We start from the raw sequence: 23,711 nt of genomic DNA, 5'->3' as shown, positions 1-23,711 counted from the left end.
TTATCAATACAAGATATACATTATTGAATAATATTTTATAGCCTATGGATGCACAGAAGCGCCGAGTGGATAGTGGTAGGTGGATTAGTGGGGAAATAGATACAGTTTGGCCCTGTTGTATGAAATCCCGTCACATTTGATACTGTCATCTAATCGGTCATGTTGAAATTTTGACACTCAGGACATAAAAAAACATTTTTAACGGACTGTTAACTACTGCCGATCAACCGTTGATAAAATGTTATGCATAACGGTTATAAAAATTTGATGATAGAGATTTTCGAGAAGATATGGCGACACATAGTATAAGAGCGCAAGCATTTGTTGTTCAAAAAAGAAAATCGTAGTTAACAAGATATCCTCTTTTACAATATTGCATGAATTATTGTAGGTTATTTTCTTGTTTAGAAAGACAAATACTATCCCAAATGTTTGGGTTGTTTGCTTGAACCTGTCGAGCATAACTATCTTCAAAATTATATCAAAAGCTGAATCAGCGATACACGGTCCGTTACAAGATTTGAAGACAGTGTCAAATGTGGCAGGGGTAAACAGTGGGACCTCAGGTTAGGTTAGGTTAGGGTTATTTATAAAGTAATATACAGGCTAGAGATGCGAGGGGGTGTGAGGGAGGACATTGCAGTTAGGTGAGGCTGCGAGGGTGGGGTGGATGGGGTGGCAGGGGGCGGCGGGTGTCGAGGGTGGGGCTGAGCAGGGAGCGCAGCTGGTCGCTGTGGTGATGCGTCAGCGGGGACTGAAGATGGCGGTGGGGAATCACCTGAAACAAACAAATCATTAATTAATTTGACATTAGATTCAAGTCCCACCTAACATCCTCTATACTGATTTAGATGCAAATCGGTGAAGACCTCAATAATTTCTAGATGGATGCTGATATTTAGCATTTTCATTTTAGATTCAAGACATTAATAGTTCTTTTTGAAAATAATAGATGGCAGTACCTCCGTTTTTAACTAGTACGTGGAGCGATTGTGTACGACAGATGTTTACATATTAATACTGGTAACCGGAAACATAACATGATGAAATAATGGGTTAGATTATGTAAGGTAAGGTTAGTACAGGTTAGGTTAATTAAAAATAATAATCACTTTTTCAAATACAAGAAACTTATTTTGTGGCACCATTTTTATTCAAAATAAATAATGACTTAGTTTTAACTATTTTTTTATTGTTCAGGAAACCAACATGGTTCATAAGCAATGCTTACTTCATCAAGTAAGAATTGCTTACGAAGCATGTTTGGTTATTTATTTTGAACAATAATCACTTAATATAATACCGATTTTATAATTATACTGCTTTTAAAGTGGTTAAAACTAAGTGATTATCATTTTTAATTAAAATTGTGCCACAAACTAAGTTTGCTGTGTTTGCAGTAGGTTAGGTAAGGTTTTTTTTTGTTGTTTGTTTTTGGGGTGTTATGCCGTGTTGCGCTAACTCCTTCTTTAGCCGACGTTTCGGACAGCGTTGCAGTGTCCATCATCAGGGCAGATCCGGTAGATCCGAAGATGTGTCTATCATCATCTATTTATAGATGATGATAGACACATCTTAGATGACATCGTAGATCCGAAGATGTGTCTATCATCATCTTCGGATCTACCGGATCTGCCCTGATGATGGACACTGCAACGCTGTCCGAAACGTCGGCTAAAGAAGGAGTTAGCGCAACACGGCATAACACCCCAAAAACAAACAACAAAAATGCTTTTGGCCGTGAGAATCTAAAAACTTAGGTAAGGTTAGTTAAGGTGAGTTTTTTTCCTTCATTGTTATGTTTTGTCAACGAAGTCCACTACCATCGTGGGGTCTTTAGGGAACCAAGGAGGAGTGGAGAGGAGAGACGAAGGCCTCTTCCCTCGTGGGACCTTCAAGGAACCAAGGAGGAGAGGAGAAGAGCAACGAGTCCCTCTTCCCTCGTAGGGCCTTCAGGGAACCGAGGGGGAATGGACTCTTCCGCATTGGGGCCTTGAGGGAACCAAGGAGGAGTGGAGAGGAGAGACAAAGTCCTCTTCCATCGTGGGGCCTTTAGGTAACCAAGAAGGGGTGGAGGGGATACAAAGGCTTCTTCTCTGGGGATAGGGGATACAAAGGAGTGGAGAAGAGAGATGAGGCCACCTTCGTGAACCAAGCACCTCTTGTGGGGCCTTTACGGAACCAAAGGGGATTGGAGAGGAGAGATGAGACCTGGGAAGACACATTGTGGAACCAGAAGACATAGCCACATATCCAATGACAACCCTGGTGAACTTTATAAAAGGGACGGGGTGACTGTTAAAGGAATGAGGTAAAATGGGAGATAGCACAATTCGCCTATGGCCTAAGTGCTCACGGGAACTACACGTAAACCGTTTACGCTCTATAAATAATTACTATTAATAATTAGTTAATACTGTGGATTTAATGGGCAAAATCAACATTAAAACGAAAAAAAAAAAGTGTGAAACACCAACCTCCCTCTCATTGATGATGAAGGGGGCCGTGAGCGCGGCCTCGTCTCAGGACGTCCTGCGCGAGGTGAGCGAGCCCACCAGGGACTTGAGCGTGGCGCCCAGGCCGCCGGTGCCACCGCCTTGCCCCCCAGAAGCGCACGTGGCGCTGGAGCCGCGACGGGGCGCCAGAGAGGGGGGCCCGGCGCGCGAGGCGCCCCCGGGGTGGGCGTCCAGACACTTTTGGTAGCGCAGCTGGAAAATACAAACATTCACAGTTAAAATATTAATTTATCATCATGGGTTATCTTCAATTATATCAGGTTTCAGCAGAGGTAGATCAACGATGCGTTGATCTGATTAAATATCACAGACTTCTGTAGCGTCAGCGTCCGCAGCTCTACATATATCTATCTCTCGCTGGACCGCGAGGAGTGAAGTATTAAATTGTAAAATGTACTCCTTTGTAAACTGTCCCTTACAACACAGGTGAACTTTTAGCTTGGACGACATTAAAAATTCTCTGGTAACATAAAAACATGAATAAATAAAATAAAATTAAAAAAATTTACAGAAAGAATTCCAATCCTTGATTAACATTAGTCACAGTCTTACTTATAAAGATTCCCTAGTACGCCGCTGCAGCGCTGGTATAGCTATACAGTGAGAAGGGCCATATTTAACCCAGGCGTACCGTGTTCAATTCCTCGGCTGGCTAAGTCCTCCATCACAACACAAGCAACATTTTCCGCTTTCTGTGGTGGTAGTAGGAGATTTTCAAATATTGTCAGGTTATTCGTAACCCGGGAATGTTTGTCTTTCTTTTTAAAAAAAAAAAAATAAATAAATATACTGTCATATACCACGGGTTAAAATATTTACTCATAATAATATTCATACTAGATATTTTTAGACTGGCACCACTTTGTTCCAATTCTCAAAAACACAGTCATTTTTGCATTTCGCGTTCAGTTGCTAACTTCATGTTTCTTCAGATGACATTTGCGATGTCATTGACCCGGTCTGCTTTGAATTGCTGCGAAATTTGGAAAATTTGATTATGCGTTCCGTATTTGCTTTGGTAAATCGATAATTTGATTTAAAATATTCCCCTGATAGTGCTGCCAATGGGTATTACTGCTTTTTTTACATTTTCATTGGGCGATCGATCGATATTTGTCAAATCAACAAGATTTTTAACAAAGTCCACATCTCCGTCTTAATACGGTAGTAATACGTCGCTAATCCTGGGAATCGGCAGTTTAAAAATCTGTCAATCACTAATACTGCGTTATTACGGCCGGTAAATGCAATACGATTATGTGTAACACTTTCTAATAACTTGTTCTTATCCCTCCGTATTATCTATTATGAGTAAGACGGCCAGTGTATAAAGTATAATTCAACTGGAATATGAGAGATAATATTGGCATATGATAACAATTGTGAATCAAATACTTGGGTTAATTTGTTAAAATCCATTCAATTATAAGATTTTATTTTATATAATCAACTAGCCAAGGACCCTGGCTTTGCGTTGCCCGGGCTTTAAGCATTAAAATCAATAAAATCAGATGTAGACAATAATTTTCCTATTATTTTGACCGGGTGTGCAAATTTTTATTAAGAAAATATCAAAACTCTGCTTTAAGGGGAGAAAAAAGTGGATAGGGGTAGTTTTGCGATATCTCATGCAGACAGTGACCTTCCTCTTGTTTTGATATAATGAATAATATAATACAGGGTTTTCCAATAAGAGGTGTTATTTTGAATAGCCCGCTATTTCGGTAGATGTTACTTTTGAAGCTGTCATTTTTTGACATTTGACAAGAAGTAACTACGCCATTAATAAAAATGGAACGATACACGCTTCAACAACGCATTGAAGTTATTAAAATTTATTATTATTAATTATTAGAATTCCATCGAAAAATCATCTTGAGTGAAGAGGCCCATTTCCACCTAGGTGGCTTCGTCAACAAGCAAAATTGTCGCATCTGGGGCTCGGAAAACCCAAGAGTTATTGTTGAAAAGCCTCTCTATCCTCAAAGTGTGACTGTTTGGTGCGGTTTATGGTCCGGCGGAGTCATTGGACCTTACTTTTTCGAAAATGAGGCTGGAGCAACAGTTACGGTGAATGGATTGCGCTATCGAGAGATGATTAATGATTTTTTTATGGCCGGAATTGGATGGTATTGATCTGGGCAACAGCCACACAAGCAACAAAACCATTGATCTTTTACGATTGTATATCAAAATAACACCTCTTATTGGAAAACCCTGTTTTATTTTACACAGCTGAAATTATTTATAAATAAACTGTTTTTTATAAATTAAATAATAATGTTATTGAATACATATATAAAAGAAAAACTTGAGTTACGTCAGGTCAAGAATCAGAATAATATAAAAGTACGTATAAGACGATATTATATGTATATGAATGAAGCAAGACGTGTTCCGAAAGTTGTGTGGCGGTCTCTCCCTCTGCCTACCCCTGCGATGAAATTATCGTTAGTTATAACGGTACCTTGCAAGCGGCCTCTATGGTCTTGCAAAGCGCCCCGCTGGACGGCTCACACTGGAACACGTGCGCCACGTAGAGGTCCTGCGCCGTGTGCATGACGAAGGCGCATCGCCGGACATCACGCCCGATGCCCAGGAAGGACAGGTATCTCACGCGGCATTCCGCCACCACGGTGTCATCCTGCAAATTAAATAATTAACGAATTGGGTGTTAGGTTAGGTTAGTCGGTAAATATAAAGACAGCAAAACTATATCCTTTAGTGTGCCAAGAAATCCACATTTTTACTCATCGTGTGTCGGCGAATCCACAACTTGTTTTAAACCGGATTTTCACTCTGGCTGGTGTGGAGTTTCTCATAACATTGAGTTGACAGTGAACACTTTAAAAAGTTAATTTCAATATGTTCGTAAACATAACCACACTGTTTACCCACTACTTTGCCTATTTCAAATTCTATTTTTCTCCAATAATTTAAATGATTTTTTTGGAAATTTTATAAATGGAACTCAGTCATAGTAAATTTATTCCAAGAAATTTTCCACTCTCATCTAAAAAAATTGAAAAAGAATACTCACGCTCTGCTGCAGAATAGAGATCATAGATGGCGCCACTTGCACGCTGACGGGGGCCCATGCCTCCCGCGGCACCGTGGCGGACATGAGGTCGATGGCGTCGTTGAGTATCTCCATGCCGGTGGCCTGCGAGACCTCCGTGCTGCCCAAGTAGGCCGCCCGCAGCACTTTCTTGGGCTCCTCCATGGGCGTGGGGAAGGATTGTGCTAGAAAGACGAAAATATATTGTTACCAATATACAGAGTTGAGTGATTAACCTTTCTGCACCAAAGGGGGTACTACACATCCCCCAAACGTGGATAAAAAAAATTATCTTGCTACTATTTTTTAAGATATTAAATAATATATATCAAGTACTGACGAAATTACTGTCCCCCCCCCCTGGATTCGCATTAATTTAAAAATAAAATTCTTGCCGCAAACAAGCTTTGCGTTATTTAATGATTGGCTGCTTGATTGATTGGGCGAAGGTGGGCAATGTCCAGTTAAAGCGGAAGGTATAAATAGTGACTAATATTTGAGATACTGGAGAGGCCAAAAAAAAAAATTAACTCTTAGTGTGCCAAGACATCCAACGCGGATTTGCGAGTAGCTCACTGCACTTGCTTCGATTTTACGGTATTTTGAACATCAAAATTGCTCCTAGCATACTAAAATATATTTTATTCGTTTGGCAAGGAAATAATATATCTGAAATAACACATTTGCCCTGATGATGGACACTGCAATGCTGTCCGAAACGTTGGCTGAAGAAGGAGTTAGTGCAACACGGCATAACACCCCAAAAACAAATAACAAAAATACTTTTGGCCGTGAAAATCGTAAATCATAATATATCTGAATATTATTCTAGCTTGTAATTATGACATTAGAAAATATGTTCACAAAATTCCGTGTCAAATGTGATCATTGTATTTCACAGTCACAGTAATGTATTTCATTTTAAAAATCCTAATATTACAACTTATTTTTAATGTGAAGAATGCGCTTTTAGCTGGAAAATATAATCAAACTCAAGAATATTTTCCTTTGTCTTCAATACAATATATGTTTTTTAGAGATAAATAAAACATTACTCTGAATATTTTTAAAATTTTACATATATGTAAACACATTAATTTGGTAAGACATTACAATTTAAAAATTCATCATTGTGCTAGAAACAATTAAGATATTACAAAGGTCAGCTGGTGTACGGCGGGCGATTGCGGCATTCCAAGGGTAAAGAGACATGATCGCTCTGCCATATATGGGGGACCTTAGTGACCCCCCTCCGGGTGTTATGTGATTTTTACCTTTAGGTACGTAAAGGTTAAAAAATAGCTTGCAGCAAGCGCTCCATCGTGATCTTTTTACAGATGTCCCGCAGCGTGTTGGCGACAAAGTCAGGTTAGGTTGCAAGAGTTACAACTCACCAGTCATGGGCTTGGCCCTGCGCTGCTCTGTGGGCAGGTTGGTGGGACGGGCAGGCGGGCCCTGCAGCGAGCGCTCGATCATGATCCTCTTGCAGATGTCCCGCAGCGTGTTGGCTATGGTGCGCGCCGGCATATCACAGCGGAACACGTGGCACATATGGCGGCGGGTCACGCGGTCGCGCGCCACGTACGCAAAATCCCTAAACAACAGAATTAAGCATTAGGCAATTAAAAAAGATACATCTTGAAAACATTTGTAGATCTTTTGTAGTGTAGGTTAGTTAATCTAAAATATTGGAAACTTTTCATTGTTTAAAATTGAAGCATATCTTTTTTAGGCTGTACGTTAAAACTTCAGAAAGAATGCATTACAGCTTGTCAAGGTTAACTTTGCAATTTTTGGCATTATCACAGTATATATGTATTTCTATCTTTTATTTTATTAATTTAATTAAAATCAAATTTAATAATAAAATTATTAAGTTCTGCAAGTATTTTTTGGTTTTTGTTATTGTTACAGCTGTTTCGGCTTTTAAGCACACTTTCAAACTGTGGTTTTAACCACGTTTAGACGACTTATTTATGATTCTATTTTACCCCCTCTCAATTTAAAATGATTTATAACCGGTTAAACTGATATATCAATAAAATAATTGTGACAATAGATTTCATATTCTGTGGGAGTATTTTGAAGTCTGTTTTCTCCACATTAATTTTCCCCGTCTTAATTATTTAATAATGATGTACTTGCTATTAATATATTTAAATGTGTTATATTTTTAGGTTTTGTATAATTTTCCTTACTTTATTAATTAACGTAATATTAGTGTCATTGGTTCTTTTATTGATTTCTAATTGTTCAAGTAAATAAAGCCCTTTCTTTCTATATGTTAATTCGTCCTTTGATGTCCTGCAATATTGAACATACCAAGCCTTAAATTTTGCAAAGTCACAAATCCACCACGGTCGAGCCGTTGTGTAAGTAATATGTTAATTAGTAATAATGCAAAGAGGTTGTTTGTCTCCCACAACAAAATTTCACGTTATTTACAAATATATTCTGAGGAGAGAACTTATTGAATTTTTGAAAAATGCCAAATAAATAAACTGTCAAAACATATATTTGTAGCCGGCCGAAAAGCATGTGACATCTCGGTACATGCGCGGAAGTACTGCAGCACTGCCATTCACAATTGAGACACAATTGTAAGCACATTACCAATGTTCACTTTGAAAGAAAGCTCATAATTTTGTCATTTTTAGAGACATTAGAAAACTAATTTTATCATCATAATTAACTCTTTAATTATAATATGCAGAAATCTTTGACCCTAAATCTATATTCCGACGGTTGATGGAACCTTATAAAAAGCATAAAAAATAAAATATGAAACAATTAAGAACGCATACCTCTCCCTGTTGGTCGAATCAAATAGCATGGTCCAAGATAGCATTGAGAAAAGTTTAAAACATTGTTAGTACAGGTAAGATTGATTAGTCATAATTTGAAGGTTATCTTTATAACGGATGATGGCCATACTACTGACCTTCCATTGTCTCGTCCCACGCCCCAAACGCGAATAGTGTGAATCGGCTGCGTATGAAGTGTGGTTAAGTTTTCTGGGTCCATAAGTTTCAGAGCTCCTTCATCCAAGTCCATGAATAGGTCCTTACCCTGAAATAAATATTTTTATTCATTTATATTACACAAAGAACAAAACGTCTATTGACATCGTTTTGGAGGAGATGTGATATGACAACATACATAAACGTCTTTTGATACAATGTGACACAACAGACTGGGAAGTCAAGTTTTGTAATGAAGTAGTATGTATCCGGTCTATTTATGTCACAATTTGACACCACTTGTAGTTGATAGTGTCACACCGAAAGATCACCTACCACACTCGAACCTAATTGGTGCAGAACTCAGAAGTTTTTTTTCTGCTTGGATTTTCGAGGTTAAGCCAACATGGCAACATTTTCACCTTGCGTAATGGTTTATTGCTTTGTTTTTTGCGGTTTCTGCAAAAGTTCAGGCACACAATGATTCAGGATTCAAATAAAGGACTCACGTCTCCCCATCGTCCCACGACATCCAGCAGGTCATTTCTGCCCAGGCTTAGGTCCACGATGCACTTGTTGACGGCACGGCTGCTGCGCTCGGGCGTTAAGTCCTCCTCCGCTATCTCCACCCAGCCGAGGGAACGGACAAAGAAACGCACCGCACGTACGTCTGGGTCGGGTCGCGCTGGATAGCTACGACGCCTGGAAGAATTCACAAGGTTACGTAAGGAAAGTGAAAGGAGAATAAGGTTATATCCAACAGCCAAATTTCATGTAATTTATAAAAATAAATTTATAATTTATAGTGCACACTGAGGGCAAAACTTTTAGAATTTATAGAAAATATCGAACAAACTAAACTGGCATGGCGGTAAGTGGTACTGGGTACTGCCATTGGAATTGTGAATTGTCCTGAATTGTGTCTCGTGATATTAATGAAATTTAAAAAAATTTTGAATAATAGAACAAAAGTGAGATAAAATCGAGTTCTTTTGTTTTGAACAAGAAGAAATAAAAGGTTTGTTTTCGGGGTGGTGTTGTTTTTTGGTATGGAAAACATTATTTTTCATTTCGTATTCGTCGTTTCGTGATTATCGCAAGCAAGCTATGGCTTTCTGAATTATTGGACGGCTTTCGTTGAAAATTTAAACTAGCGAATGCTATTTTTTAAATATAGAAAGATACATGCACTTTAAGGTCCTGCTAAGCCAAACATAATGACTTGTCAGCAGGTGCCTATATATGATTCTCGTGGTAAGTATGTAATTGGTTTGACTTTTCCACACAATCCTTGTTTATCTTTTTAGATTCACTTTCATCCGAATCCATCATAAATCATTATCTTTAATTAGTTTATCTGAAGCTGTATAGATACTATGTATGCAGTTTTGGGTGTAAGCCACATACTTGTATGCCAGTTCCTCCCGCCGTTTCCTATCGTCACATTCTGCATCCAGGGCCGAGCTGGTGGTGCTTCGCGTGACCGAGGACGTCATGGCCCCCGGGCCCCCTTGGCCCACGCCTGCCTCGCTGGACGCACCCATCTCCGGGGCCTCACGCTGGATGGTGCCGCTTTTGATGTGCCAGTAGTACGGGCCGTCGTTGTCTGGAGGAATAGAAACATTTTTTAATAAGAAAAATAATGATAACCAACACCACTGCCATAGGTCACCCCAAGTAGTTTGCTACTTTTGGTTACCTAGCAAATGAGCCCCAGTTCACGGGATGAGGTTTGTCTGGGTCTTGGCGGCGGAAGCGTCAGTCCATCTATTACGTGACGACCGAATCGGGAGAGGCCAGTTAAGGGAGACGCCTTGGCTTCTCCAGCTAGACTCTCTAGACACAACGCCTTGCACTGTAGTGGGAGGGAGGGATGGATTCTTACGTTCATCACTCCTGGACACATTGAACTCCAGATTTCTACCCACCCCTCATACCTTTTACATCCTAGAACCTCCTCTCCTTCATTTCCTTAAAATGAGGGAAACTATTTTGTTTGTAGTATTAGGCTGGAAATGGTCCCATGATAACTATATGATAACACAATGAGAATTCAACACAGCTTTAAAAGCGATATAAAGGCATTAAAAGAGATGAATCTAACTTATTTAACCTAGTCTTGTTTCATCACTTTTCATGACTGGTTAACTGACGACGTAGTGCTGACGAGCTGGACCGATGGTCCTCTTTTGAAGCGCGTTGTGAAGCGCGTTGTGAACCACGTGACATAACAGCTATTCATTCATTCACCAACATATTACCATATGCGACCGAAGTGCATGTGACACTATTTCCAGCCTACATGGTAATTTTTTTTTAATACTAGGTTGGTACCTCTACTGCTACTTGAGTAGGTGTCAGTCCTACCTTCGTGCTTCTCCCAGCCGGGCGGTAGTGGGGGTAGCGCGCCCTGCTGCGGGGCGGGGGGCACCTGCTGCCTTCGCCGGACGGGCACGGCGTACAACTCTCCACGGGGCCCGGCGGCACGGTGACGCACGGCTGCTGCAGCGCTGCCCCCCTTCTCGCTGTCAGCGAGGTCTGCGCTGGTCTTCTCGGGCGGGGGGGAGTCGTCTGCAGCGCTGGCGTTGTAGTCTTTGTCGGATATACTGAAAATTGAATTAGGGATGGATAAATAAATGCACGCAGAGGAGAGATCAATTGTGCCAATGAGGAATACGAATGATCTTAGTAGTAATATCGTAAAAGGGGACATCTGCCCCAAATATACTTTACAACTCCTGCGGTGATCTGTCTTTTTATTACTACTATCTGGCTGTTATTTACATTACCGGTTTTGTTTTATATTAAGTACTAAATTATAATATGATCTAAACTTGTCAATTTGACTGGCCTAAAACACAGGATCCATTCCTAGTTGGCTAGTCAAAGTTTCCGCATGTTTTATTGTATGATTTTTATGTGAAATAAATTTATTATTATTATTATTAAATTGATACAGATGGCCCCTTTTGCCATATTACTAGAGATCAATTAAATTAGAATTTAATATTATACGCTTTATTGAATTGAATTCAAAATTTTGATTGAAAAATGTACCAATTCTATTACTCTTAAATTGATAGAATTTTACCAAAATTAGTTGAATTTTAACATAATTGATCCCATTTACCAAAAATTCTAATTCTACCATAATTAATTAATTGGTCACATTTTACTGTAATTGGTCCCATTTTTTTTTATTTTTTTATTTATTCTTTAATATATTTGTTAAACAATGGTATAGTATATTGTCCTCCACGCTAGGAGTTCACCTGTGTTGTGGAGGACCATGAATGGTTCAAAATTATCATAATTAGTTGCATTAAAAAAAACACCAATATAGTCCTTTAATTATTAGTCGCATTTTACCATCATTGGTCGCATTTTACCATAATTGGGTCTATTTAACCACAATCGATCCCATTTTACTAGAATTGGTCCCATAATTGACCGTAATTGGTCAATTTTATCAAAAAATCTTATTCTCCAATATAATTTTTACAATGCTGTATTATAATACCTATAACCTTAGGGATTGTTGATCAGTGCCCCTATTATACAAATAATAACGCCTTCTTCAAAACAAAACACTGTGTCTTTATTCTGATTTAAAACTACTATAATCAGAAAGTAGTTTGTAGGACGGCCTGGGGCCAAGAGGGACCTGAAGGTAATCTATATTATGCTGTCAAAATCTCTCTGCTTCTCGAAACCTCACGTCTCCACGTACCTCGGTACCCCACCTGCATATACTACCGACATCTGTTGGATAAGTCTGTAACCTCTAAGATCCATCTACACTAGAGCCATCTATGTATTGGAGTTCGAACTATCATATCATACCTATATTGGGGTGTTCATGATTAGTGTTCCAAATAGTAATGAGTTACATAAGTATATAACATGACGATAATATTATAATTAAAGTTAAAGTGTGATATAATATTACTTACATTTGTGGGTCCGACTTAGCGGACCCCAGGGGGGAGTCTGGATTGCCATTTATACTTTCTCGTCTGAAACAAAGAAATAAACAAAGCATTAGTATTTTTATATTGACATATAAACAACATGTTATGCAGATATCATCGAAAAACAGATCAAAATTTTGATCGAACAAAGGCTGTATGTACTGTAATCAGAAGTTAAACCTCAACACACAAAGCCAATTCAGTACAAATGTTCGTATTTTTAAGTCAACATTCTGTACAATCAATATATTCATCGAAATAAAATGAATTCTGTACAGAGATCAGAATTTTTATCGAAACTAAGTCGATTCAAAGTTTAGAGAGATCAATATTTTAATCGAAATTAAGTTGATTCTGTACAGAGATCGATATTTTCATCGAAACAAATCCAATTCTGTGGATAGACTATATATATACAATATTTTTATCGGAACGAAGCCAATTCTGAACTTGTTGAGAGAGATATTTCCTTTAAGCAAAGTCAATTCTGTATACATGGTGTCCGGGGTGAAAGTGCAGTAACTTAGGGAGGTAACTTATGATGGTAGAAGTAAAAAAGATAAATAACTTTTTTTAAATTTCGATTTTTAGATGTACTTTTCAGCTACAAACGAAAAATTGCGCCGGCGTGTGCGTACTGCATTATTATTGCTTTTGGATCATTTGAAATCGACCGGCCGATACTAGAACTAACACCCGCTACCCCCCTTCCCGCGCTTTACAGCTGCTAACAGAACAGCTGTGATTTATTTACTTTAAAGAAATATTATAAACAAATACCTCACACTCAGAGATGTGCTTTATTTCAAATAAATCCATTTCAAATGGAAATGCAAAATGCAAAATGGGTATTTTCCATTTTGCATTTTCAAATGGAAAAGTTTTGACCCATTTCCATTTTGCATTTCAAATGGTTTTGGGTACCCATTTTGCACATCTCTGCTCACTATACATGTGGGTACATAACTAGATAATGGGTCAGAGGGAATGAAGGCCGCCCGTTACGTAACAAGAGATTAATTCATTAATTCTTCTGAAAGATGATTAATTACTTCAATGATCGTTTGATGCCGTGAAAAAGATAAGGATTTTTAATCCACATTTACGACAACATACCTCTCAACGACGGAGACTTAAACGAATACCTACAGTTGGAAGACACCAACACACTTTACAACAACGTACGAGTTGTAATAATATCACGTTTACATACTTGCATGCAAGCTGAAGGTGGACATTTTTTAAATCTGTTAAATTAGTAAAAAAGCGATGACATTAGTTGAGTGTTTAATAAGTTATTAATATTTTTTATCGTTAAAAATGTAAATTCTTATTATTATTTTAGTGCAGTTCTCTTTTTTCCTCCTTTTTTTTTTCTTCGAAACGTTTTTGAAGAGCATTTTTGTAACTTCGAACTCTCGGTTTACGCATCACTTGCAAATAATAAACAACGTCACTAGTCTCGCGCTCGACAAGCACACAGCGAATTTATCGGGTAAGTGTGTACCTCCACTAAGAATTTTTAGTAGGTATGTCTTTTTGCAGGGAAAAAAAGTTGGAATTTCGGAATAAGTTAATAAATAATATGTGGAATCACCTCCCGAAGTTACTGCACTTTGACCCCGGTCACCCTGTATAGATTAATATTTTCTGCGAAAACCAATATGCATGGAGATCAATAGTTTTATCGAAACAAAGCGGATTCTGTGCAAAGATCAATATTTCAAGTACTTATAAAAAACGCGCTAACAGATAGTCAACTTCCGATAAGAAACACCAAAGAATGGAAGACCTAACCTCATTCCGCTAAATTCCCATGTTCCCCCTCCTTTCACTTTTACTCTCCTATTTCCGTCTCTACTGTTGCCTCCCTTGTTCTTGCAGAATGTTAAAATATTTTAATTGCAGTTAATTCGTGTAAAATAAAATTGGAAGCGCTGCAATTACGCCTCCCGTTACGGCGGGGCTAATGAAAAAACAAATTTAAGGTTTAATCAGGCCTTATTGTTATTTTACGCGCGCTAACCAATGGTGGAATAACTACGGAGGATGTGTTAAATTGCATTAGTCCTAAAATAACAAACAAGGAGGAAAATTTTCATTATTTTTTGTTGATTATTTCTTAGGGTCAGCACTCAAAAAAAGTTTATTTATAAACTACATACGGGTTTTTAGGAAATGTTTAGTATTTCCGTTGAATAAAATTCTAAACCGTAATATTTTTGATTTTACAATAATGAACATATCAACACTATATGGTCGGGCATTTTACCGCCAAATTGGGGGCGAAGCGCGGGTGTTTTTTTTAAATTTTAGCGCCAAAATTAGACTTTCCGCAAAATATTAATATCTTATGATCTATTTGATATTTTTCGATGAAACTTTCAGTGTTTTACTTTAAAAAGATGTCTCTATTTATTTACATAGCAATGTATGTGTAATTCCTTTTTTTATGAACAAAAACCTTCTACTTTCTTGGGAATCATAGAAAAAACAGTATTTCACAATCGAAATAACATATAGAAATTTATTCATACAAAATTACAAGATTATTTAGAAATTTTCAATACATATAAAAAAAAACTATAACCTAATAGTAATTCAATGTGTGATAGCGTTCGAAACACTTTCCTTTATGCAGGAGCAAATTGCAAAACTTGCACATGTACCGCGTTTCACTGCGTAGTTTGTGAGCGGAACATAAGCGACAACGATTTTATTTCATTTTGTTGTGTTTCAAGCTCATATCGATAGATCGGGTACCGCCGACAATAGAAAACACATGACCCCGCACCCATTTAGAAACCCTTTTTTACAAGTTTCCCGCTCCTTACCGCTTTGCGCAACAAAACGAGTAAACTCGTCTCCCGCGTCTTACTGTAAAAAGGCGTATGACGAGTTTTCTTGTTTCCCGCAAATAATGTGTTAAGATATGTCCCTGTGTTATTTAAAAAAACGTTTTGTCTTTCTGAGAAGCACCTTAACACACATGCGTACAAAGTGCGACGTGGAAATTATCATCTAATTTATATAAATTTTGTCTTAGCAATCCTAAAGCGTTACCATATTTTTTAACTCCTCGGGCTAATTTGTTCGGTTTTGGGAGCAAACGGCTATTACCCGGAGAATCAATTTGTTCGCTTTTCGGAACAACTCATATGGTCTCATAGAAATCGTTGTCTCCCCTGCCGTTATAGTTAGAAATATGAACTAAACGGCTCAACTAAATCCAGAGTTATCAATAGAGACCGCAATTTGTGAAAAAATTAAGTAATTTTGTGAATTTTTTACTAATTATTTTTATATGAAATGATAAAAAAGTGAGGTGGCGGTAATATATTGTAATACATTTTTCTAATAAAATTTTGTATTTTTTTGTTATCAGTAATTTTAGACGAAAAAACGTAAGGTGATCAATTTTTATACTTTTTTATGTTTGTTTAAAAAATTATATGTTTATTTCTAATAACAAAATTTTAAATTGTATTTTATCACCTTTCAAAATCAGTTTTTATTTTTTGGAAAGGTTCAGAAATATTTCAATTGGTTTGGATTTGATTGAGAAGCGGAAATACACACAAATTCACCGACTCCAAGAGATATAACTATTATATGCCAATAATATAATAATAATGATTGGATTATTTGTATAGCGCCGTTTTTGTGAGAATTTACTTCAAAGGCGCTTAACAACTTAATTTATGCATTTAATTTATTCCTATCACTAACTTATTACTTTTTGCTTATAACTAAGTTTCATAGCTAGTGACTTATAACTAGTGGCTTATAACTAAGATTAATATCGAGTGATTTACAATGAAGACTTTTAACTAATGACTTAAAACTATACATATTTTTACGACCGAGTGGGTATTTACATGACTTTAATATGACTTACAACTTCGGCTTAAATTAGAGATTTACGACTAATATACATATTTACGTTTACAAATATAGATTGTTATGATTTCTGTCCGTGGTGTCAGTGTTAAGGTATAAAATATTACAAAAATAGTTTACGCATAATAACTGGTTATTACAGTCAAGGAAAAAAATCCCCTGGACTGAGCAATGAAAAAAAAAATCTACTGATAAAAATACGGTCATTATTCTGGATATGACAAGTTGAAAATGTTATTCATTAGTTTTGATCTGAACTCAGATGATCTGTCGATCTTTTGCAAATGTGAAGGGAGTTTGTTCCAAGCTTTTGGACCTGCTACTGCAAAAGCTCGGTCTCCAAAATTGGTATTGGGATTGCGCATAGGTACTGAGAGTCTACCCATGGCTGTTGAAGATGCTGATCGAAGGGTAATATTAACATCGTTTGGAATGCACAGTTCCGACAAGTAGGGTGGCGCCATGTCATGTACCGCTTTGAAAACCATCCAGCAGAGTTTGAATTGGATTCTCTCAGGGTACTTGCCAATGAAGGTTCCGCAAAAGTTGTGAGATGTGGGAATATTTGGAAACATCGGTTATCAGCCTTGCTGCAGCATTGAACACTGACTGAAGCATAAATAAACCAATCACAGAATGACTGAAGTCTGTCAGTGTATATGTATAATCTGTCAGAATAAAAAAAAACATCCAAAAATCATCTATGGAAAACTAATGGCGCAATCACAATATAGGTAGGGTTGCCAGATGTCCGGCTTAGAAAATTTTGAAAAACCGGACAATAGAATGTCCGGTTTTTTGAAAATACGCGACATATATATCTCACTTACGAGATAATTTACAGAGCAAAAGTCATGAGCGATTCTGGCGGGTGGTAGCAAGACTTGCTCAAATCTGTTGAAAATGGTACAATATGTGTGTAGTTTTCCCGTTTCCAATGCCTTCGTAGAAAGGGTTTATAGTGTAATGGGTAATGTACGGACTGACGAAAGAAATCTCCTAGGTGTGAATACCGTAAAAAGCGAATTATATGTTTTCTTCAATTTAAATGTCAGTTGCACTGGATTTAAATATACAATATCAGTCAATAAATTAAAATCAGTAGCATCTAGTGGCAAATATGTTAAATAGGTGATTTTATGCTTACCAATAGCAATACTAAATATAACTTTTAATAGTATTTCATTGTGTTCACTATCAGAAATTTTCGGTAATTTTCTCTGTTTGTTTTGATCAAAATCAAGGGGGTTTATGATTATCAAAGGACCCTTTGATTTTCGACAAATTGTACAAAAAAAATCTAAGGGGGGACCCTTTGATAAAAAAATGTTCGTTTTTTTATCTGGACCATCTGGCAACCCTAAATATATGGCATTTAAATTAGAGAAAGCAAAAGCCCGGCAGTTTTTTCTATGGCGGCTCACCTCAAATTAGCAGCGGTCGTTAGCGGCATTGAACAATCTAATAAAACCCGCCCTACGTACGAAATCGACGGAGGCGAGTTTTAACGTGTACAGGCCCTAAATAATTACACGAAAACCCATTTTCCGTTTTAAGATTGTGAGAAAGTTTTTGCACGATGCGAGGAGAAAATGAGTATTGCTGATTTATTAAAAATGTCTTCAAATTATTGGTAATACGGTTAAAAACGGGACTGCAGGGCACTTCTTGTTAAACTTGATAGTAAATTCTTAAAAGTACCGGAACACGTGTTCATGCACCGGCGTTTGTCTTAATAATACATAATGACGAAATGCGAAAATGTTTTTTATGAAAACCTCTTCCGACATCGTGATAATATATTGATATTTTACTTATATTTCTTATTATTTTTTAAAGTTTATTAGGAAACATTTATTCATTAAGGGTCTGCAATCCCGTTTTTAACCAGTAAAGAATAGTGTATAACATAATAAGCTGAGTACGAACGATATAAGCAGGTACAATACAAGTTATCATAGAGTTCTTCTTTTTTATGTGAACATCGCATAAAGCCTTATTGCCCGGAGCTAGTGAGGGCATACTCTGGCATACCTAATTTGGGGATCAGGGAGGGGAAATAGATGGGATAGGTGAAGGTTGGGAAATAGCTGGCGTTTGGCGAGCATATACAAATGCACCAAAACACACAATCGTAAATAATCCAATAAATCTGATTCCGAGTTTGAAAATAGTCGCAGTGAATTATAAGTAGTTGATACTCTGAGTATCGCCCTGGTGAACGTTTACCATTAAAAATCATAAATGTTGTTTGAAATGGTTTGAATTGGGGATGCCATAGATCCACTGGTTCCGGACATTCGGGAGCAATTGGGTCTCTTTTGCGGTTTAATATAATGTTGCATAATCGATAGAAATCAAATCAAATTGTAATAATGTTAAATTACAATTTCCCTACACAAAACAAGCGCACCATTAGGTTCTGCGTTGGCACTGTAATCAGCGGCAATAAACCCTAGAGGTACCTGTTTAATAATGATTGTGTGTTTGAAACTTTTCCCATTCCCTAATTTCCATAATGATCCCTAAACTGTACACAGTAGTTAGGGATTTTAATATCCCTACCGCTAAGGACTATGACGAAAGAATTAGGAGGGATATGTTACAATAGCAACAACCTGTATATAATTGGAGAACATTCTTGTCACTGGGAAGCAGCATCCGCAGTCACATGCATATTTTGTCTAATCGATTGTTGAATCTTATAGTCAAACATCGGCAAATTACATAATTGGTGTATAGCTAACAACTTATTCCTCAATATTGATAAATGTAAGACTTAAACATTTTGTGGAAAAAATACCCCACTATTATTCACATACACAATAGCAAGCGAGATCTTAAAAAAAGTCAACGAAATTCGGGACCTTAGAGTTAAGTTTGACACTCAATTAAATTTTGTAAATCACAAACAACAAATAACTAACAAAGGTATGAAGACACTGGGATTTATAATCAAAACCATCAAAGACTTCGACTCGTTGGAGGTTATAAAAATCGTGTATCTGTCGCTAGTACGCAGCTTGGAATACAATTCAATAGTGTGGTCCCCATACTACCAGATACATATAAAAAAAAATATTGAACGTGTGCAGCACAAATTTTAACGATTTATTAACTTCAAATTACACATACCTATTCAACACATAAACTATACATTCTTACTAAATACACTTAAAATACATTCCCTAGAAAACAGAAGAAAAATAAATGACCTAACTTTTTTATTTAAGATTATTCACTCCAAACTTGACTGTTGTGAACTCCTGCAACTCATAGATTTCAGAGTACCTACTCGAGCAACTAGGCAACATATATTATTCTGCAACAATAACTTTAGAACCAAATATCACATACATGCACCTATTTCTCGCTTTCACACACTTGGAAAAAAATTCACCTCAAATATCGACATATTTAATATAAGTTTGCCTGTTTTCAAGAGATGCCTGAATGACATTTTTATGTAGCATATTTAAAGAACGATTGCGTATATTTGTTGTTTTCCTATAGATATGTTGTGAACTTAAAAAAATGTTATTTTTGTGTTGATGTTTTAAATATAAAAACCTTCTGTTGTCACTGCACTCACAGTCAGTCAAAACCAATTTCCTTAGACAATAGCACTACTTACCAAAGAAAAATTATCTATTCTCCGCATCTTAGTATTTAAAAAAAACCGAAACAATAAAATTCCTTAAAATAATTCAAGGTAAATCCTTTAATTTACTCTTTTTAAATCATGTTCATAACTTGGTAAAAACAAATGGCTATTGCCTCAAATAGTACCTACTCACGTCATTATAAAACAATTAAGACAAACGTCACATCGTTAAAAGGAAAAAAACAAACATTTTAACGGTAAGTGCGTCACACAATAATTGATTTAAGTATGTATGTACGTAAGTAGATATTTTTCAGGTTTTTTTTATTTTTAACTTACTTTTTATGATGATAATACTTATAAATCTAAATAAAACAAAACACACATAAAATAAAAAAGATAACGGTCACAACTAGAAATCGAACCCAGGATCTTTTTTCCAGGAACCAGGATCAGTTTGTCCTATTTATTAAACGTCATAATTTTTATATCATATTTCAAATTCAGAATTAACAACATAAAGTATTTTTTCCATATTTTTAAATGATTACAATATTTCTAATGAAATTGGTTTGTAACCTAGTTAGTATCTCGGATAAACATATATCTAATTTTATATCAAATGTATTTACTCAAAATATTAAATAAATAAAAACTAAAAAATACAACCAGAAAAATTAATTGAAAACAAAAACAATTGAAAATACTTCCGGACTAAAGTCTTAAGAAGTCCTAGGGAAGAAGAAGAAACACTTAAAAGCAAAATCCCTTACATTAAATGTGAGTAAAACTAAATATCTAACATTCTCTAAAAACAAAAGAGGTCAACCAACGAATGAGCATACACTCAAATTACATGAATGTCTAAACAAATATCCGCAATGTTCTTGCCCGCATATAGTCCAAACTAAAACAAATAAATATCTTGGGATCGTAATTGACGGCAAACTTCATTGGGATGCACACATCGAAAGAACCTCAAAAAAGCTAACAACACTCATCTATTTCTTCAAAAAATTACGAAATATCTTGTCAACTACAGATCTAAAGAGAGTATATTATGCTCTATGCCACTCTCTATTGGAATATGGAATAATAGGATGGGGCGCAGCATCTTCAAACCATCTTAAACAACTAAAGAAAACTCTAAATTGGATCATAAAGACCATATTAAAGCTCCCCGTAAGGACGCCAACTACTGATATTTTTAATCTGTTTGATGTTCCAAGTTTACAAAAAATCTATGCTAAAAATATTCTAGTTCATCACCTAAAAAATAAACCAGAGGCCCTCTCACGATCATAAAACCAGAGCCAAGCAAACAGACATACTAAATATTCCTAAATGTAATTCTAGCTTTGGACAAAGAAGCTCTGAATTTTTAGCAATACAATTATATAATAAACTCCCTCTCAACATCAAACAAAGGAAAACGAAAAATAAATACATTAAGGACATCAAATCTTGGCTTAAGGAAATATCGGAAGAAGAACTAGCTAAGATATTAAAAACATCATCTTAGTCGCTGAAAACGTATACTAACATATATAGTCCCCCTCAGCACAGGATCTCCTAGTGAGGAGGACTTCAATGATCTGTTTTAATTTTATACATTTTTTTTCATGTGCCATACAAAAATGTACATAATTATTTAAAAAAGTAACTAAATAAAAAAAAAATAAAAAAACTTAAAGACCTTGAATAGAACTTTCATGGAACTTGAATAATAACTTATGAATTTTCAAATTTTGTGAAACAATCCGTACTACGACATTGGGATATTTGCAAATCCAAATATACGCGTTTTGGTAACCGTTCATTTCATCAACATGCGCTATTCTCTGCATGTGTATAATCTCCGTTCGGGGCCCGTCGCGTCGGTTGAGCGACGCTTAAACGCGTCGTTAATATTAACGCCAACATAACGGCCATAGCAGGAGCCGTCCTAACAACGCGGGCCGCGGCCCGTTGCTTAAAGCCCACTGGACAGTGATTGACGGGGCTTTATTATCAGCTGAAGGGACCCGCGGGGCTATTATTGTGTAAATGCCAAAAACTTGGGTAGAAATTATTCAAATTGGAAAAAAATGAATCTTTTGGACTAAGTGAATGTTTCAAATAATAATCAGTGTTATTATTGATGGTCGATAAGGACAGTGTTGAGTTAATTAATAAAGGTTTGATTTTTCCAAAGGAGCAAACACATTGTGGATATATATAAGTGGGTACAGGATGTTATTTGAGTACATAAAAAATATATTTACGTTACAAAATATATTTAGGTATGTTCACAATCTCACCAATGAAGAAACTTTTTTAAAATTTATTTATCTATTCATTTTCGGAAAATTGACAGTTTAAATAAATTAAATGAAAATACTCGGTTTTAGGTCACTTTATTGATAAATTTTATTGTCAGACCTACGGTTGAATTTGCTCTATCAAATCCCTAAAATAATGTTGGAATCATAACGAAATAAGTGATGAAGTTGTGTAAAAACAAAATTCGGCTCGCGGCCCGGTGTAATGGACGGACCTACCATCGAATTTTCCCTAACAAGCCCATAAAATTGATATTTCCGTAGGGTTTATTTGAATTATTTTTGATAAACGTTTTACCAAAATTTTATATGTATCTAGATTGATATCTCGGGAAGTTACTAATTCATCGTCAAGAAATATAAAATCTGGTGCTTACCGCTAATTTTATATGTATCTAGATTGATATCTCGGGAAGTTACTAATTCATCGTCAAGAAATATAAAATCTGGTGCTTACCGCTAATTTTATATGTATCTAGATTGATATCTCGGGAAGTTACTAATTCATCGTCAAGAAATATAAAATCTGGTGCTTACCGCTAATTTTATATGTATCTAGATTGATATCTCGGGAAGTTACTAATTCATCGTCAAGAAATATAAAATCTGGTGCTTACCGCTAATTTTATATGTATCTAGATTGATATCTCGGGAAGTTACTAATTCATCGTCAAGAAATATAAAATCTGGTGCTTACCGCTAATTTTATATGTATCTAGATTGATATCTCGGGAAGTTACTAATTCATCGTCAAGAAATATAAAATCTGGTGCTTACCGCTAATTTTATATGTATCTAGATTGATATCTCGGGAAGTTACTAATTCATCGTCAAGAAATATAAAATCTGGTGCTTACCGCTAATTTTATATGTATCTAGATTGATATCTCGGGAAGTTACTAATTCATCGTCAAGAAATATAAAATCTGGTGCTTACCGCTAATTTTATATGTATCTAGATTGATATCTCGGGAAGTTACTAATTCATCGTCAAGAAATATAAAATCTGGTGCTTACCGCTAATTTTATATGTATCTAGATTGATATCTCGGGAAGTTACTAATTCATCGTCAAGAAATATAAAATCTGGTGCTTACCGCTAATTTTATATGTATCTAGATTGATATCTCGGGAAGTTACTAATTCATCGTCAAGAAATATAAAATCTGGTGCTTACCGCTAATTTTATATGTTTCTAGATTGATATCTCGGGAAGTTACTAATTCATCGTCAAGAAATATAAAATCTGGTGCTTACCGCTAATTTTATATGTATCTAGATTGATATCTCGGGAAGTTACTAATTCATCGTCAAGAAATATAAAATCTGGTGCTTACCGCTAATTTTATATGTATCTAGATTGATATCTCGGGAAGTTACT

The 23,711-nt window shown here is 36.2% G+C and overlaps 1 protein-coding gene across 1 annotated transcript in view; it reads right to left on the bottom strand.

The window, feature by feature from the left end:
- Positions 1-222: 222 nt before the first annotated feature.
- Positions 223-23,711, bottom strand: part of LOC149413560 (protein Fe65 homolog) — a 225,473-nt gene continuing 201,984 nt past the window's right edge. Inside the window, exons 3-12 of the mRNA XM_089644770.1 lie at positions 12,488-12,550; positions 10,902-11,140; positions 9,942-10,140; positions 9,044-9,236; positions 8,516-8,643; positions 6,969-7,168; positions 5,557-5,759; positions 4,984-5,160; positions 2,478-2,708; positions 223-778 (exon numbers count right to left, since the gene is read on the bottom strand). Of these exons, the coding sequence (XP_089500896.1) occupies positions 2,523-2,708; positions 4,984-5,160; positions 5,557-5,759; positions 6,969-7,168; positions 8,516-8,643; positions 9,044-9,236; positions 9,942-10,140; positions 10,902-11,140; positions 12,488-12,550 (1,588 nt within the window). The 3' untranslated portion in view covers positions 223-778; positions 2,478-2,522. The remainder of the gene's footprint in view (positions 779-2,477; positions 2,709-4,983; positions 5,161-5,556; positions 5,760-6,968; positions 7,169-8,515; positions 8,644-9,043; positions 9,237-9,941; positions 10,141-10,901; positions 11,141-12,487; positions 12,551-23,711) is intronic.

The sequence above is a fragment of the Hesperophylax consimilis genome, chromosome 21, assembly GCF_061612785.1.
Source record: "Hesperophylax consimilis isolate HC1 chromosome 21, BYU_Hcon_1.0, whole genome shotgun sequence".
In the NCBI taxonomy this organism is placed as follows: Eukaryota; Metazoa; Arthropoda; class Insecta; order Trichoptera; family Limnephilidae; genus Hesperophylax; species Hesperophylax consimilis.
This window is presented reverse-complemented; position numbering and strand designations above follow the sequence as displayed.